The following is a 19,485-nucleotide window of genomic DNA, read 5'->3' on the forward strand; positions in this document are numbered from 1 at the left end:
TAGGCCTTAAACAATCTTGGGCCGGCCTTGCAATATACCCAACATCAAAGGTTTCATATCTTTTACCACTTCATTAAAATATTATTATTTTAATTATTTTTTATTCTCAATCTCAACTCTTCCACTACCCACAAATTCATTGCCATTGCCCACACCCATAAATCCATTGTCACTACCCACAATCACTGCCACTAGCCACCACTGCCCACACCCACAGCCACAGCCACAGCCACAGCCACAGCCACCACAGCCACAGCCACAGCCACAGCCACAGCCACAGCCACAGCCACCACCACCCAACTCCCAACCACCAATATCACAAACAAAAACAAACCACCAGCAAACTGACAGTCACCACCAACCAACCCAAACCACAGCAAGCCCAACCTAGCAAACCCATAGTCACCATCACCCACCCACTTGCCACCACTGTAAACCCCAACCCAAAATCAATCCACCACTAGCCACCACCACTACAAAACAACCACCAAATCACAAAGCCATCAAACAACCAATTACAAACAACCACCAAAACCCAACCATCACAAATCACCAAACACAAAACAATCACTAAAACCTAGCCACCAAATCACCAAATAGCAAATCACAAAACAACCACCAATGAGAAAGAAAGAAAAAAGAGAGAGAAACTAGTGAAAGAGAGAAAAAAAATAAGAAAGAAGAGAGAGAGAGAGAGAGAGAGAGAAGATATTTTAACTGAAGTATTAAAAAATTATTATTTTTATAAGATTTTGAGCTACAATGGATTGTCATAGATAACAGTCCACTATAGCTCAATTGCTAAAAGTTCTAATAATAACACATTTGTTGTAGTGTGCTTTTTTAGAATGAGATGCTAAAAAATAGCATTTTTATCTTTTGAGAGCTTTAATGTGAATGCTCAGCAAAAAGAAAATCACGTCTTCTTGAAATTGATTACCAAGAGAAAGGTACATGCATGTGAGCAATAGATGGGCAAATGATTGATGGTCCATGCATAATTTCACATCCTTTGGTGGCTTCATAAAACTAGACATGGCAAAACGGTCCTGAAAATTCTAGTCCGACCAGAAAAATACTTGACCCGAAACCATATTTTTTGACCTGAAACTAAAACAAGTTGACCCGTGATCCAACTCGATTTTTTTGCGAGTTAACCCAGTACCGTGACTCAACTTGTTTTAATTTTTTTTCGCTAAAAAATATTTAGACTACACCCTTGGGTGCTAGGTGCATAAAGCACAAAGCATGGCAAGCTGGCAGCCTACTACCTAGCCAGTACCCAATAAGAGTAAATAGTGACATGAATCACAAGACAGTGCATTTATTTATTTTTTTTATTTTTTTTTATAAATAAAAGAAGTTAAAATGAAAGGAAAACAAGTAAACAATGAAAATAGAAAAACATTAAAATCAAATGAACAATAAGAGTTTAAGACATTTGATTTGACTATACACTAATAGTAACGCTACTGAGTCACTCAGTGCTCCAGCTCCTTGAAAATAATATTTTTAAATAATCTAAATTTATTGTTATTTTAAATGCAACATGAACATGTGCACTTAAGGAGACTGATAACCTGACATAGTCCATGACATTTAGTTTTTTTTTTGAGTAATTGTGCCAAAGTTTTTTCCTATAAAAAATAGTGCTAGACATGGTTTGGCACAATCGGTGTGGGGGGAGGTTTTTGAGCCATGCGACCTCATTGAAAACCTTAAAAGACAAACCACCACCATGTTGCTTGATCGGAATTCTGTTTGTGTTGGTGGCAGTTTGGGTTGGTATGGTTGTCGATTGCTTCAATCATTAGGAAAAATAAACAAATTTGAGAACCCAACAACCAAAAGTCAGTATATCTAATAATCCAAACAACCAAAACTCAATAGATCTAATAACCCAACAACCAAGACTCAACAGATCTAACAACCCAAATGACCAAAACTCAATAGATCTAAAAACCCAACGATGAAAGAGGTGAGGGGGAGAATGATAAATCCAGTTTGAACAAAATCTAGGCAAAGATGAGACTTATGGTGGTTGTAAGGAGGAAAACTCACAATATGCAGTGAACAGAGTCAGTCAGAATTTAGAGAGAGGAACCACTAACCATATTGGTCAAAGTTAGAAATGTAAATACTTCTTTGACAATCACTCCATTCACTAGTAATAGTTCTATTACTAGGTTCGACCCGAGTTGTTTCGGTACAATTTGTTGGGTCAAATAGGGGCTTGAAAAGTCCTAATAAAAAATACTAACAAAAGAAACCATGACAATGTTGAGAAATTATTCAATACACTTGTTGTTCATACTACACTTCCCTTTCACATAAATATAGGTTCATGTGTGGGAGCTACATATGGCTAGTTATGTACTGGATTTATTAGTATCTTGATGTAAATAATACCCATTTTTCATTGAAAAAAAAAATCACCTAAAGAGGGTAGAGTTCTTAAACAATTTAATTATAGGTAAATACATGCCAAAAATAAGAAGTTATACTTTATTTTAACTGGATGTTTATGTATTGAATGATAGGGTAATGATTCTCTCATACTTATTATTTCATATCCACTTTTTTTGTTTTAAATGTAAATATCTCATTTTTACCCTTTTAAAATGTGTACGTCAACGCATGCAATATCATAAATATTGTGTAACGGGTTATATGTAAAATGAGCATGAGATACTATTTAGTGTATGTTTGGATAGTGTTGAAAAGCACTTTTCAACTGCGTTCCACATTTTTTAGTGGGTCCCATGCACTGTTTACGAGATCCGCAAGTACTTTTTTTCAGCAAAAACAACTTCAAAACGAAGACGCATTGTACTATTTACACATTTAAAAATTATTTTGTTATAGTATTTTTAGTTTTTAGTTTTTAATTTGCAGCAATAAGCGGTATCCAAACACACTCTTAGTCCAAATAATACCATGTTTAAATTTTGTACCCCCAACATTAAAAATATTAAAAATCTCAAGTGCTGGACTTCGCTCAGTAAGGAGTTTGGTGTTGGAATTATACTTGAAAAGTAATAATTCAAGAGAAACAAATATAATACATATATCAATTAACTATTATATCATGTGCATATGTAATAAAAATCAACAATAAGATGTGAGAAATTTACATACTAAATTATATTATTCAAGGACCTTACAAGCAATTAGGATGCTCTCCCCATCTGGTCAGGATTAACAAAAGCTTTATTTTCTCTTTCACACCCCCTTGCAAGTGTGGCCTTGACAATATTTATAATATTTAGAAAGGACATGACTAGCCATAAAATCCTTCCTATCGTAATAACACTTCATGTAACAGAAATGTTACATTTGTTAATAAACAACTTTATTAATTAGATTCATTAATGAAGATGTTCATTAATGTGTTATTACTTTTGTAACTCCATGCTAATACATGGATTCATCTATCGTTCATATCCAGAACTACTATAATGACAACACCTTTAATAGGAGTTCAAGTTACTGGTATTGACACGATAGATTTATTAAAGCCAACACTCAACATGCATGAATCTCATTATGGAAGGACTTCCGAGATTATTATGCACTAACCATCGAAAGACTAGCCCTTATTGTCTTCCATAGTCTGAGCAATTTTAACTTGCACCTCCCTTCCATCATGGTCCAACAATGTACCTATCAGAATAGGTTACATCATGATGGATATGGTCAAGTCAAGAACTACAATGAATGCATTCATAATCTTAGTCTACTAAATCAAGTAGACCTATATCAATATATCAATATCTTACATCATAAAAATATTGCATAATTTCACAAGAGACTAAATATTTATTTGTTAATAATAAAGGCATCATATATATATATATATATATATATATATATATATATATATATATATATATATTATGTTGGGCCACATTATTCTAACAGTTGGATCACATGTGAGATTAGTGCTAAAATAATAGTAAAATTAATAAATTTATCATTAATTAACAGATTGCTTTGGAACAAGTGGCTATTGTATCACTAATATATATATTATATCACACAATACCAAAAATTCAAGGTCGACTTCCTATAAAGTCTAAGTCTAATTTTTTTTTTTTTTTTTTTTTTTTTTTTTTTTTTTGAGAAACAGTCTAAGTCTAATTTGGTTCCCATTTTCTACGGAGAAAATTCTAAGCATAAATGAATGTGGGGAGTGACATCTCTTTTTCCAAAGGGTCCTATCATGGAAAAGGAATGCAAGAAAGTAAAAAACAAAAAACAAAAAACAAAAAATAAAGTAGATGTGATGTAGCTATACAATTATTAAAATAATTTAATTTTAGAACTATAGCAAAAGAACTGAAAGTATGAGGGTCACATTCAAATCAATCTTCTCCTTCTATTGGCAAAAAGAAAAGTACATATCTTCTTGAAATTGATAAGCAAGAAAAAGGAACATGCATGTGAGCAATGGGGTACAATCTTGAAAGACGTGTGAACCAATGATCGATGGTCCATTCATAATTCACATCCTTTTGATAAAATATCTTCCAGTGGAGCCGCCTCTCATTTCAAGGAATATTTTTAATTTGTTGGGTACGAAACAATGGATAATTATTTTAGGTTTCTATTCCTCTCAGTTTTAAACTATATGCTAGTCAAAATGACCGAGAGATTTGAATATGGATATCAAGGATACATAGACTAAGAGGTGCTAAATGTTGAGAGTATAATAAAACGATTTGAATTATTAAAATATTAATTTATTAAATTCAATCTATAAATAAGCTCAATAATTATGTACATTTTTATTCCACAATTAATTAAATCTAAATATATCAGCGTTCAAACAATGTTTTGAGATTGTAAGGACCCGTGATATTGGGAGTTCCACCCCAAATTAACTCTGCAAATTGCTGGTAGGCCTTTTCAGTAGGATGACCAGAGTCAAAGAATACATAGTCACCAATGTTCTCACATAATTCGTACTCTTTTACTGTTTTTCTTCCTCCACAACTCGGAATTCCCTTGTACGGACCCGTTCCGCAACATGCAATCTTCCCTTCCGTAAAACCTTCCCAAAATAATCAAAACATAGGTGCTAATAATCTTTGATAGAACTAAGATACAAAGTACAACAATAATAAAACACTATATATATATGCAATGAAAGTTGGGACAACGTGACATACCATATTTTGATGGGCTATTTATTCTTTCAATAAGAAAAGAGTAGAAATCGGCCATTGAATATTTGAATCCTTTGAGCTGGCTCTCTAGCTTCGGAAGGACTTTAGAAAGTGCCCTATTGTGTAGTTTTACTAGTGTCGTAAGTTTCTCCATGCATGCACCTGTGTTTCCTGGTATTTGTGCTTTTATATATGGGATACAACCCCAAGGTGGCAAGCCTAAGAACACATATTTTCTTCCTCCTTTCTTATATATTTCCTGATAAATCAAAGTATAGTTATAACCAATTTAAAAATGAACACAAGAATAATCAGACAAAAATTTGTTCTAAATATTGTATATATAAAACACTAATTGTTATTACTTTGATCACAGTTGTCAAGTTTCCAATCACCATATTTACATATTTTTCTAGAGAGTAGGATTGAAGGATGCTGGGGTTTGTGGTGAAGGGGACAATGTAATCGTTGCTTCCAATGTATATTAAGTAAACAGCTTTGACCAGCAACGTCTTGGCTTCTTCTTCACCTAGTTTTTGCTTTAACAGTGTCTCGATGTTCTTGAAATAATCGAGTTGAGTGTTTAGGTCAATCACCTGATAATGAGGGGGGAAGAGAACAAAAGGGAAGTACTCAACCATGAGCACAAAGTAGAAATATACAAATTAATCTCACAAGAACATAATCTATAGATTCTATACAATGAATAACTTCACAGCAACCCTAAATCAGATACAATGATTTTAATCAAAAGGATAGATGTTATAGAAGCTCTATCGAACTAATTAAGCAAAACTATGAGCCTAATTGTACTCTATTTATGGAAATCCTAATTAGAATTCATTTTTAATTAACCCTACATAATCAAATAGAATGCATACCAAACCTTGACGAGTTTCAGCAAGAACACCAGCTCCTATTGATGCAAAGTTAACCCCATCAGTGTACCGATTATAACCCGGATGTAGATATGGTGGAATTAGCGGCAAGTTTGCTTGCTCAGCTGCACTAATGCTTCAATTGTCAATTAAGCAACAGTTCAGGCCGATCAAAGAGAAAACAACACATAACTATACCTTACCAATGAAATCTGGAATGAGGCGGCCATTGGAAGCTCTCCCAGTGGGGTACTTGAAGAAGCTTTCCCCATAAGGCCAAAAATTTGACTGGAGATAAGTAGTTGTATTGATATAGTTATTGTTTCCAACATCAACTATTGAATCCCCGAAAATGAATAAGGCAAAATGATCCTTTGGCAGGCAGATGTTACCAAAACATTTAGTTGGGATAATAATGCTTGCATACAAGATCAAGAAATAGAAATGGAACCTTAAACTCATCATGTCAAATCTTGTTTATACTTTCTATAAACTTGTCATTTATATAGGGTTCTAAATTTAATGAATATTTGAACATTCATGATAGGCTGAATGAGCTGATCACATACGTTAAAGATTTGAATAAACATTATCTAAAGACATGAACATGCATTATTCTTACCTTATGTAGTTACATGCTCTGAATTTTGACTAGTATTGCATGGCGACATCATCAATAAAGACAAGCACAGACAAAATTATTCCAGCCTCATCCAGTCACATGTACTAAATTTTGACTAGTATGACAGGGCAACATATTCAATAATTTATGGCTAGAGACCATTTAACAAGATAATTTTCACTGACAACTGTGTAACTCAATTAGTCCCTAGCCTCATGATATTTCTAAGAAAGTTCAAACCCCTTCTTCCCACTGTAAATAGTTAATTATAAAAAAGATTAAAAAAAAAGTAGAAGATAATTTTCCAGTTGTAGTCATGGTTACCTGGATCAAGTCTACAACTGAAAGTGTGAGTGAAAGAAAAATGTGTTTTCTTGGAATTGATAAAGTATACAACAAATTTGACAACTTTTTTCACATATATTGAGTTGACAGGGTTTTATTAGTTCTTATCTAGACCAATCATTGATATTATATTTTTATTTACCACACTAACTATTTACCATAGTCAAACTGTCAATTTTTAGTAAACTTTTTTTCTACTGTCTTTTTAGACTTTCCCAATTGATAAGCAAGATATGTGAACCAACGGTGGTCAATGCATAATTTCACATCCTTTGGTTGGTGGCCTTCGAAAAACTAATACACAGGCAAGCTTTTGAAAAAATATCTTCTAGTGGAGCCACCTCTCATTTCAAGGATTATCTTTAATTTGTTGGGTACAAAACAATGATCCCACACCCCTGAATTATTTTAGGTTTTTCTTACTCTCAGTTTTTGACCATCTTCTAGTCAAAATGACTGAGGCTCTTAGGCAAATACTGAATCACTGATGATCTCTCTCTCATTTTTTTAAAATATATTTTTGATAACAACGAGAGATGAGATATTTAAACCGCGATCGATGTCATGGAGAAGTGTTAATTCTTGCCATTTTTTAAATTTTTTTAGAAAATTTAAAATATTAATTTAATTAAAAAAAAAACTAAATAACCAAAAGTTCTAATAAGTTTCTAAAATTATTATTTTAATCAACACCTATAAGTTTTAATTTTAATGAAATTCGGTTTTACAGGGTGTGCTTTTTGCAACATCATTTGGGATACTCTTGTCACGGCTTGCATTTTCATTTCAAATGAGAAATGGTCTTACTAGCATCCAATCGGTCTCAATAAAAACATTTTCCTTAATGAATTGTGTGCATTTGGATTGAAATGGAAAATAAAAATTATTTTACTATTAAGCTTATTTTTGCTATTATTCATGGGGCCCACTGCACTTTTTGGCACTAGTTATAGGCTTTACTGTATTATTTCTATTAAATTTTACCTTTATCTACAGTATTTTCAGTAATAATTTTTCAATTTCAACAAAATTAGTGGTATCCAAACAAACCCACGTATACCAGACTTGCATTCATAACAAAATTGGAAATAAAACTTCTATTTTTGGGACAAATGAAATACTAAAAAGGTTTAAGTAAAAATTATTCACATTGAATTCATAGGCTTCACTGTACTATTTCAATTAAATTTTACCTTTATCTACAGTATTTTCAGTAATAATTTTTCAATTTCAACAAAATTAGTGGTATCCAAACAAACCCACGTATACCAGACTTGCATTCATAACAAAATTGGAAATAAAACTTCTATTTTCGGGACAAATGAAATACTAAAAAGGTTTAAGTAAAAATTATTCACATTGAAATAATGTACTTTCCAAATGTTGAGAGTATATAATCAAACAATTTGAATTATTAAAAATAGTAATTTATTAAATTCAGTCTATAAATAAGCTCGAACATTTTTATTGCACTATTAATTAATCTAAATACTTTAGTGTTCAAACAATGCTTTGAGATTGTAAGGACCTGTGATATTGGGAGTTCCACTCCAAATTAACTCTGCAAATTGTTGGTAGGCCTTTTCGGTAGGATGAACAGAGTCAAAAAACAAAAAGTCACTAACTTTCTCACATAATTCGTACTCTTGGATCTTTCTCCACAACTTGGAATTCCCCTATATGGACCACTTCCGCAACATGAAATCTTCCCTTTCGTAAAACCTTCCAAACATAATTAAAACAATGGTGCTAATTGTCTATGATAAATCTAAAATATTGAGTACAACAATAATAAAATGCATAATGTACTATGAAAGTTAAGGACAATGTGACATACCATATTTTGATGGACTATTTATTCTTTCAGTACAAAATGAATAGAAATCGGCCAGTGAATATTTGAATCCTTTGAGTTGGCTCTCTAGCTTCGGGAGGACTTTGGAAAGTGCTTTGTTGTGTAGTTTTACTAGTGTTGTAAGCTCCTCCATGCATGCACCTGTGTTTCCTGGTATTTGTGCTTTTGTATATGGGACACAACCCAAAGGTGGCAAGCCTAGGAACACGTATTTTCTTCCTCCTTTCTTATATATTTCCCGATAAATCAAAGTATAGATATAACCAACTTAAAAATGGAAACAAGAATAATCTTACACAAATTGTTCTACATATTCTATAAACGGTAATCGAATTACTTTGATCGCAGTTGTCAAGTTTCCAATCACCATATTTACGTATTTTTCTGGAGAATAGGATTTAAGGACGCTGGAGTTTGTAGTGAAGGGGACAAAGTAATCGTTGTTTGCAATGCATATTAAGTAAACAGCTTTGACCAGCAATGTCTTGGCTTCTTCTTCACCTAGTTTATGCTTTAACAGAGTCTCCATGTTCTTGAAATAATTGAGTTGAGTGTTCAGGTCTATCACCTGATAATGAGGAGGAAGGAACAAAAGGCAAGTAAGAAAATATTAGAAATATACAAGTGTCATAAGAACATAATCTATATGTCAAAATATGATAAATAGATAATAGAGAGAGCTTTTATTTAACAAATGCCTTCTAGGCCAATGCATTGATTTAACCTTGGGTAGTATATTAAACATTTTTAATAATTCAAGTAGGCTAGGTTCTTTAGCTAAATTTAATAATTCAAACATATTGTTGTATAGAATATAATCGTGCTTAAAAAGAAAAAGAATTTTTTGTTTGTACTTTAGCTAGTGCAATCATGTATTTGAATTTAGTTGGGAAATATAATGTACTGCATTTAAGAAATTGTTCCTAAGTTTGTTTATTTATTTTGGAGTAACTGTGCCAAAGTTTTTCCCTATAAAAAATAGTGCTAAATATGATTCAGTAGAGTCAGTGTGGGGGGAGCTTTTTGAGCCATGTGACCTCATCAAGAACCCTAGAAGACAAACCGCCACCATATCTGATAGGTCAAGAATATATTGATCCCTTGTGATGAATTAACAAATTAATTAGTAAAGTTAATTAATTAATTCAATTAGCATGCAACACACGTGGTAGCACAAAAAAATCACCAATTAACTAAATGCAATGGAAATTAAATTGACACGGTGATTTGTTTACGAATGGGAAAAACCTATACGGCAAAAACCTCACATTAAAGACTGTTTCCCTTCTTGGACTTAATTTGTTGAGGAACTAAATATGGCAGATTAATCCCCCCTTTCCTTCCTTAGTTGTAATTAATTGTGCATTAACCGTACTTCCATCATATTCACATAGTCGTTTTTTTGTTTTTTTATTTTTTTTTGGTTTGTTTTTGTTTTTGTTTTTGTTTTTTTGTTTTTTGTTTTTTGTTTTGTTAAGAAAATGGTTTAAGTGTGATCTTTTACTAGCAGTAGACATATCCTTATCATATTATGTGCCTCCTGCCATAACATTTTTTGTAACAGTGTCCTTTGCTGTAAGCGAGTGATCAAGATCTTGGTGAAGGGATCCTAGCTTGCGCACAAGTTGGCTTGAGGTGGGTTTCAATCAAGCCAGTCTCGTCTCTCCTACCCCAAAATTATTGGGCCACAGTGCGGTAGGAAGCAATCCAACCCAAAATACAAAAAAGCCCACCACAATCTACCAACCCAAATGACTAAAACTCAATAGATCTAAAAACCCAATGATGAAAAGGCGAGAGGGAGAATGAGAAATCTAGGTTGAGCAAAATCTAGGCAAAGAGGAGACCTATGGTGGTTGTAAGGAGGAAAACTCACTATAGGCATTGAAGAGAGAGAGTTGGAATTTAGAGGGAGGAACCAACAACCATACAGGCCAAAGTCAGAAACCTAGATACTTCTTTGACGGCCACTCCATTCACTAGTAGTAGTTCTATTGCTAGGTTCAATCGGAGCGGTTCCAATACAATTTGTTGGGTCAAATTGGGGCTTGAACAACCCTAATAAAAAATACTAACAAAAGAAACCATGCCAACCTCGAGAAATTATTTAGTACACTTGTTGTACTTACTACACCTCCCTTTCACATAAACGTAGGTTTCATGTGTGGGACCTACATGTGGGATTCTCCTTCCCTTATATGAGAGGAAAGTAAACTATAGTGGATGTATTGAATAATTTCTATAGTTATTTAATACACTTGTTGTACGTATTGCACTTCCCTTTCACATAAATGTAGATTTCATGTGTGCAACCTATATGTGGTATTCTCCTTCCTTTATATGAGTGGAAAGTAAACTACAGTGGATGCTTTGAATAATTTCACAGCAACCCCTAAATCAATTCCATTGATTCTAATCAACAGGATAGTTGTTATAGAGGCTCTATCGGACTAAACAAAACTTTGAGCCTAATTGAACTCCATTTTTGAAAATATTAATTAATAACATTCATTTTTAATTAGCCTACATATAATCAGATAGAATATGTACCAATCCTCGACGAGTTTCAGCAAGAACACCAGCTCCTATTGATGCAAAATTAGCCCCATCAATGTACCGATTAGAACCCGGATATAGATATGGTGGAATTAGAGGCAAGTTTGCTCTCTCAGCTGTACCAATACTTCAATAGTCAAATTAAGCAACAGTTCAGGCCGAAGAGAAAATAACACATAAGTAACTATATCTTACCAATGAAATCTGGAATGAGACGGCCATTGGAAGCTCTCCCAGTGGGGAACTTGAAGAAGGTTTCCCCATAAGTAAAAAAAATTTGCCTAGAGATTAGTTGTGATATAGTTATTGTTTCCAACATCTACTATTGAATCCCTGAAGATGAAGAAGGCAACATGATCCTTTGGCAAGCAGATGTTACCAAAACATTTGGTTGGGAAACTAATGCTTGCATACAAAACCAAGAAACAGAAATAGAACCTTAAACTCATCGTCTCAAATCTTCTTTACTTTCTATTAACTTCTCATTTGTGCAATTTTCATTTATATATATATATATATATAGGGTGCTGAATTTGTTCATTAGGTGACAAAACTGCTTCCGTTGACTTTCATGATATGCTGGATTTGCAGATCAAATACGTAAAATATTTAAATTTTTTTTGAGGGGATAAAGATTTGAATAAATATTGTTTAAAGGCAAACGTAAACAAACAATCCCGTTACATGCACTTAATTCTGACTAGTATGGCATTGTAACATAATCAATATTTTATGGCTGCTATGGAGACCATTTGATAAAGATAATTTATACACTAAATTTTGAATAGCATGCCGATCGTTTGATAAGATAATTTATAGCATAGCGACATAATCAATAATTTATGCACTAAATTTTGACTAGCATGGCATGGCGACATAATCAAGATGCTAGAAGGTACCATCGTGCACCCTTGGCATGATGGTCACTTTACAAGTACAAGTTCTTATGGATTAGGGGAGGGTCAAGGGCTGGAGTTTCAGTTTTTAGGAGCGAGTTTCACACACACATACACTTAGATTATACTAAAGTAAAATTCCATCTCAGAGCAAAAAAAATAATAAATAATAAATAAATAAATGCTAGGAGGTGATGGCTTCTTTGAAATAAGGCAAAAAGTTTGGTGACTACGTAAAGGCATTTATTACCAAATCTTCACCAAAAATAATTTCAAGATGGAGAAGGTTTATGTAAGTTTTTAGACTCCTAGAAAACATAGTGTTTAACTTAATTTATTAGCCAAGTAGTTATTTTGGTTAATTATTCAGATCTAGGTTAAACATTCATCACACATAACATGCACATCGGAAAACTAAATAACACAAGATGTGATGACTTAGGAAAACCAATGAAAACTACTAATTTCAATTTAAAATAACCTAGGGGGAACGATCCCAAGAGAACAATCCACTATCTCAAATTGGGATTTACAGTCAAGAATACCAATTTGTAGTAAATCTAACTACAGTTATCAAACGGAGCTCTGAACCCCTCACACTTCTTTGAGGTAGATCTGCTCTCACATGAACCTTGAGTTCATGCTTTAGATCTCCCACATAGACCACCAGTCTATGACTCCAAGACCACCCTTGAAGGTTTAGATCTAACACATTTGATAATCGGTATGTAGCAACTTCAGATCTACAGGTTCTAATAATACATAGATTGATTTTCGATAGTGACTTTGAAAGGAAAAGGGACATAACCTTTTAGATCTCAAAAGAGAAGCTCCCTAGTCTCTACAGTACGTATCTTAGGATTTCCTTTAAATACTATGTAAATTAGATCTAAAACCCTAATCACTTACTAGGCTATTGGGATGAAATTGAATTATTTAGATTCGTCTTTCAATTGGTTGAACTATCTTCCCAATCGGTTGAGCTTGGCATGTTTTGAATTCTTGAACCTGCAACTTGTTCTTTTATTCTGACTTGCAATACCTTGAGCATTGTCTAATATACTCTATAGAATCTAAGATCTATATCTAGACAAGTTTGTGCGCATGGTTTGCCAATTATTCTAAACTTTTAGAACCTAGCAATCTCCCCTTTTGGCAATCCATGATAAAACTTACATACACAATGAAATGCTCAAATACGTACAAGAACAACCCAATTACAATAAAATGTCCAAATACATCACAAATCTTAATCTAAGACTTCTAACTTAGAAGTTGCAAGAGGAGGCAGAAGATCTTGATTCAAATGTACTTGTCTTCTTGAAACACTCAAAAGAGCACATCAATGCAAGTGTGGAAATAAAAACAGATAGACAACAAATGACATATATGCAATAACAACATACATAAAAAATAAAAATAAAAACTTTTATTTTCTCCCCCTTTCAAAAACAATTTCATCTCCCCTAAATAAAAACAGTTTAAAAACCTTTAAAACATAATTCCCAAAATTCATCTATTTCTCCCCTTTTTGTCATATATTGACAAAGACAATCCAATCAGAATGTATAAAACAATATACACAATAGATGTCAAGAGATAATAGAGAATCAAGTAAACACAAAAAAATAAGCTCCATAGAAAATAGAGACAAATTTCCCTATGAAAAGCAACAATTCCCCCTATGAACATCACAGGTTTTAAAAACAGCTTTCTCCCCCTACAAAAATATAGGCAAAACAAAACAAGTTTGTGGGAAAAACAATTTTCAGGAAAACTTAATTAGGAGGTGGGGAAAAAATAAAGAAACACAAACCAATTTTTATTTTTTATTTTTTTTAAAGAAAAAATTAAGGATTCACATGAATACAAATATTCTCTCTTTCAATATATGCAAACTTGACACTATGTGACCCATAAACAGATGCATGCAAACACTTCCAAGCACAATCAGTTTAGACTATACAATATAAGATCTCAATGATATAAAAGTTTAGCATGTAATGTGTTTTCTAGTGTCAAGGTGTTTTGAACTCAAATCAACCTCAGGAGTAAAGAAAATATTTGCACATTTATTATCCACCATAACTCTCAAAAACATTTTTAATAGTTCACACATCAAGAAAAATAGCATATATTAAAATGTACAAAACTAAAAAATTAATTAATCATTTTTTTAGATCAAGTTGAGTACCCAATTTGGCAAAGTGTACACGTGTTATGTGTGAATGCAAAAATATAAAGGAAACAATGCAATGCATGTCCTAAACTATATGAGTAGTGCATGTGAATTTAACCACAATGATGCATGAAAAGATTGATTAGTTAGGAGAATAAAAAGAGACATTTTTAAACTTCAATCAATGAAGAGGAATTGAAAACAAAATTTAAAAATTTTCGATCAATCAAAAACTAGGCAGTAGCAATCAAGGGAGGCTGAAGGTTTTATGCACAAAAGTTCATAGTTTAGATTGGTCAAGGGAAAACTTCAACCGGCTGAAGCAATGAAAATCTTCAAAACTTTAAAAATCTAGAATTTTTTGCAGAAAAACAACTTAAAAAGTAGTTTTTAAGACTCAATGCATATGAACATAATTCAGAAAAGTTTTAAAAACATGATGCCACTCAGATGCAAATATCAAAACCACTCAAGAAGTTAAAAACATAGACTTGAAGCTTAAAATCATAAAAGGATAAAAAATAAAAAAATTCTTCAAATCTCCCAACTAAATTTTTTTTTAAAAAAAATTGCATTTACACAGCAGACTATATGCTATTAAAGATGGTCAGATTATACAACACACACAGTCTCATGTACTTGATTTAGCAAAGATTTGTATGTAGTGTGTAATTAATATATGTACAAAACACAAAATAGGTGATATGTAGATAGAATTCAAACAAATTTTCTATATTATCAATCACATTAGTTTGAAAGTGACTATCACCTAAAAAGGTACATCTGATATCTCCTATATCTCCTAATGCAGAGTTACAATCTACTGACTAATGCTTTCATGATTTGTTTAATGCTTAAAAGCTTAATGCATAGTCATAAGCAACGGCACATATATTTTTCTTTTCTTTTATTTCGAGCCCACTAATGTACACTTTTAAAAAAAAAAAAAAAAATTGCATCACCTTTATTCAAGGTTTTTTTCATGAGATTTCTCTTGAATTCAAAATATGTGACGTCAAAATCAAGATCCTTTGATCAAAAACTAAAAAAAAATCACAAAATTAAGCATAATATAACACGAATTAGTGAAGTGCATATCAAAGCTAAATATGGTACACAATCATGAATGTAAAGTTTCAATGGCCAACCTTAATCATACACCAAATGGTGTGCAATACAAAAATAAATAAATAAATTTTATGTTTTATATGATGATCAAAAATCAAAAAGTACACATTATGCTAGATGAGCAAAAGACAAAAGTAATGCGTGATAACATGTAATGCATGAATGGCTACCTTAATAAGTGCATAGACAGTGCTTAACTAAGCTATAGAGGGTACACAAACAAGAAATATCAAATTTCTTAATTAACCCATTAATACATGTACAAACTAGTGCATACTCATACAAAATTAAAGATATCTTTTTCCACTATCTTTTCAACATGTGTGAAAAATACTGAATTTAAAAAAAAAAAAAAAAATACATATCAGTGCTTAACTTAAAAACTCAAGGTTCTCAATAAATATTCATTTGATAAAAATTAACCTACAAGAGAGTCTTCAAATGAGTAACAAGTATGCAAGTGCTTAAACATAAAACTTAATGCATACATAACTTTTATACAATTGACCCCACAATATGTATTTATCTCAAAATAGTCATGCACTCAGTTATGCAACACATACTTTTCAAGTTTCTCCACAATGTCAAGCAGCTCTAAGTCAAGAGAGAGACATTAGAAATCATGTAATACACCTCAAGAAAAATAAAACAAGACACAAAATAAATTTTTTCTTTTTTTGTCCTTTTGAAAATTTTCAATGTTTCTGGATTTTTGAATAATCAAAACAACCTAAGATAATAAAACACCAAAAACTGAAAGAAAACATGTTCACAAATAATTGAAATAATTAAATTTAGGACAAGTAAACAACACTCACCTTAGAAAATCTTTTCTCACCCATACAGCAAATGTCTTTGGCTTTGTGGGTGAAGAACCATGAAAACCAGTGTATTTAAGGGATTACAAAATTCTTTTGAGAGAAACAAAAATCCTGCAATTTCCTTTGACAAGCCAACATACTTAAAATTTTCAAAAGCATATGAAATAATTTTTCTGGACTTGTGGCAGGAGATATATTATCACATATCCTAGACTGAAACACAGAATGCTTAACTTTCAATGTATGATAATTTGGACGAATGTAACCAGAAACACCACAAAAGTGACAGACTGGAAAATTTTGGAAACAGCAATATCCCAAGACAAAGATTTTAATGACTACATAAAGGCATTTATTACCAATTGTTCACCAAAAATAATTTTAAGATGGAGAAGGTTTATGTAAGTTTTTAGACCCCTAGAAAACACAATATTTGACCTAATTTATTAGCCAAGTAGTTACTTAGGTTAATTATTCAAATCTAGGTTAAACATTCATCACACATAGCATGCACAATGAAAAACTAAATAACACAAGATGTGATGATCTAGGAAAACCAATAAAACAAACTAGTTTCAAGGTAAAAAACCTAGGAGAAACGATCCCAAGAGAATAATCCACTTTATCAAATTAAGATTTACAGTTGTTAGGACATATGTGGAACATGTTATGAACACATGTCATTTAGAATTGGCTAATCCTTTGATAAAACACACTTTACTTGTAATTGGGTAAATCTATGATGTGTTTAATACTTCAAGGAACAAGAGTTCAAGTCTAGTATTGAAGCCATGCAAATCTGTCCAAGAAACAAGTGAAGAAGTGTTGTTCATTAAAGCTCGACAGATAGCTCGATAGATAATATCTATCGAGGTCTCAACAGCTGCTCGACAGATACAGTATCTATTGAGATCTATGAAATCAGAATTTCTAGATTTGATTTTCGGCTCATGCTTATGTATTTGTGTAGGATTTTTTTTTTCTCACAACCCTAGACATATGAGAATACATGGAGAACACATGCAAAAAGTGACCGAGTGCCTTATTCTCTCTGAAAAAAGCTACTACGTCTTTGCGCCTTAGGGTTTTGTAATCAAGTGCTTCTTGATCTTCATTGTTGATAAAGTGAAGAACTTTGTAGCCAACAACATCTTCTTCAAGATGGTGAGTTAGTCACGTATTAGGAACCGTGCATCTTTGGTTAGTCACGTACTGAGATCTGAGCAAAAGGGTAGCGTTCATATATTGAAGAATTAAGAAGTTTTGAAGCGGTAGAAGGTTTCTACTATAAGTTAATCTACGGAGATTGTAGAGTCTAGGAACAAAATTTTTGTACTAGATCTAAAACTTCTCTTTGATAGTTTTTAGACCCCTTAAAACAATTGATTTAACCTAGGTAATTAGTCAAGTTGTTACTTAGTCCAATTTAACAAATCTAGGTTATCACAATAACAAAGATCATATCATACAAAGCAGCGAAAAAAAAAATAACACAAGATATGATCACCCAGGAAACCAAACTAGTAAAAATCTGGAGAGGATTTGACTTAGCTATCCTCAAGGTAAACTTGAATCCACTATTTTGAAAGAATCGAAGTTCATACAATAAGACTTACAAGCCCCCACGCTCGACTTCTTATTGCTACCAACCAGTAGAATTTATTGACACGACCACGTGCAAGCTCCGAATCCACGGACTCCTTCTTTCTTGGATTCACCACTAGACACAAGCACACCCGCTTGTGTTTTCTTTAAGTTTTAATGGCAGCAACTAAGTTGATTATCAAGGTATAGATAAATCTTCTCATTAAAAACCTTAAGTTTGTGTAAAGGAAAGCTCCTCTAGATCTCTCAAGAAATTTACACAAACCGCAATATGAGCAACATTAAAACGTGGCTAGGGTTTGCCTTTTATACTTAGGACAAATTAGAAACCCTAAAAACGTTTTAAAACAACTAGGGCTGAGTTGGAAATTCTGAAGAAAAAACATTCTACCCGAGCTTCGATCGATCGAGCCAAGCCGAAATGCATAATGCTATCCTCCATTAGCTCGATTCCAACTTTACATAAATGCACAACTTTGAGCAAGACTAAAACACTTCTAAACACATTGTTTTGATCATGGTTTGCCAATAATACAAATTAGAGTTCTAAATACATAAAATCCTAAGTCTTTAGAACCTAACACTCTTTATTATAGTGGATTTCTTTTCGGGAAGGTTTACCTCTAGGTTTTTACTGTGAAACTAATTCGTTTCATTGGTTTTCCTGGGTCATCATATCTTGTCTTATTTACTATTCCGCTATGCATGATTTTGACATAATATTGATGTTAGTTTGTTTTAACAAGGTTTATTCATAATAAATCTAATTAACAACTTGGGTTTAAAACTTGTTAATTCTATCAACCGGAGTCTAAATTTCCCAACAACAGTCAAGAATACCAATTCGTAGTAAATCTAACTATGGTTACCAAACTAAGCTCTGAAACTCTCAAACTTCTTTGATGTAGATCTGCTCTCACATGAACCTTGAGTTCACGCTTTAGATCTCCCACATAGACCTCCAGTCTATGACTCTAAGACCATCCTTGATGGTTTAGATCCAACACCTTTGATGACTGCTATGCAGCAACTTTAGATCTACAGGTTTTAATAATATGTAGATTGACTTTTGGTAGTGACTTTGAAATGAGAAGGTACAAAACCTTTAGATCTCAAAAGAGAAGCTCCCCAGTCTCTACAAAACGTGTCTTAGGGTTTCCTTTAAATACTATGTGAATTATATCTGAAACCCTAATCACTAAGTAATTTCATTGAGCAAGCCCTTGGAGTGGCTCCAAGATGCTTGGTAGGACTTAGGAGTTCTGAACACAAGCCTCATGGATTTCATGAGATCTCGGTAACCACTAATTATATCAACCACTTGGAGTTATTATAGTGAGGAAGTTATCTATCAAAATTGTGGTTAAATGATTAAATTCACTCTTTCTCACTAATTAAGTTTTTGGGACAAGTAATAGTATATCATAACTAG

The 19,485-nt window shown here is 32.6% G+C and overlaps 1 protein-coding gene and 1 pseudogene across 1 annotated transcript; both read right to left on the reverse strand.

Annotated features, from left to right (window-relative positions):
- Positions 1-4,797: 4,797 nt before the first annotated feature.
- On the reverse strand, positions 4,798-6,511 carry LOC115987581 (GDSL esterase/lipase 1-like). Its single transcript, XM_031111163.1, has 5 exons — positions 6,250-6,511; positions 6,050-6,171; positions 5,534-5,764; positions 5,172-5,427; positions 4,798-5,053 (listed from the first exon to the last, which is right to left on the reverse strand). The coding sequence occupies exons 1-5, from the start codon at positions 6,509-6,511 to the stop codon at positions 4,818-4,820; spliced, it is 1,107 nt and encodes a 368-aa protein (XP_030967023.1). The 3' UTR covers positions 4,798-4,817.
- A 1,995-nt stretch (positions 6,512-8,506) lies between these two features.
- LOC115984647 lies at positions 8,507-11,873 on the reverse strand (annotated as a pseudogene).
- Between the last annotated feature and the right edge of the window lie 7,612 nt (positions 11,874-19,485).

Source organism: Quercus lobata, chromosome 4 (assembly GCF_001633185.2).
Source record: "Quercus lobata isolate SW786 chromosome 4, ValleyOak3.0 Primary Assembly, whole genome shotgun sequence".
Lineage (NCBI taxonomy): Eukaryota > Viridiplantae > Streptophyta > Magnoliopsida > Fagales > Fagaceae > Quercus > Quercus lobata.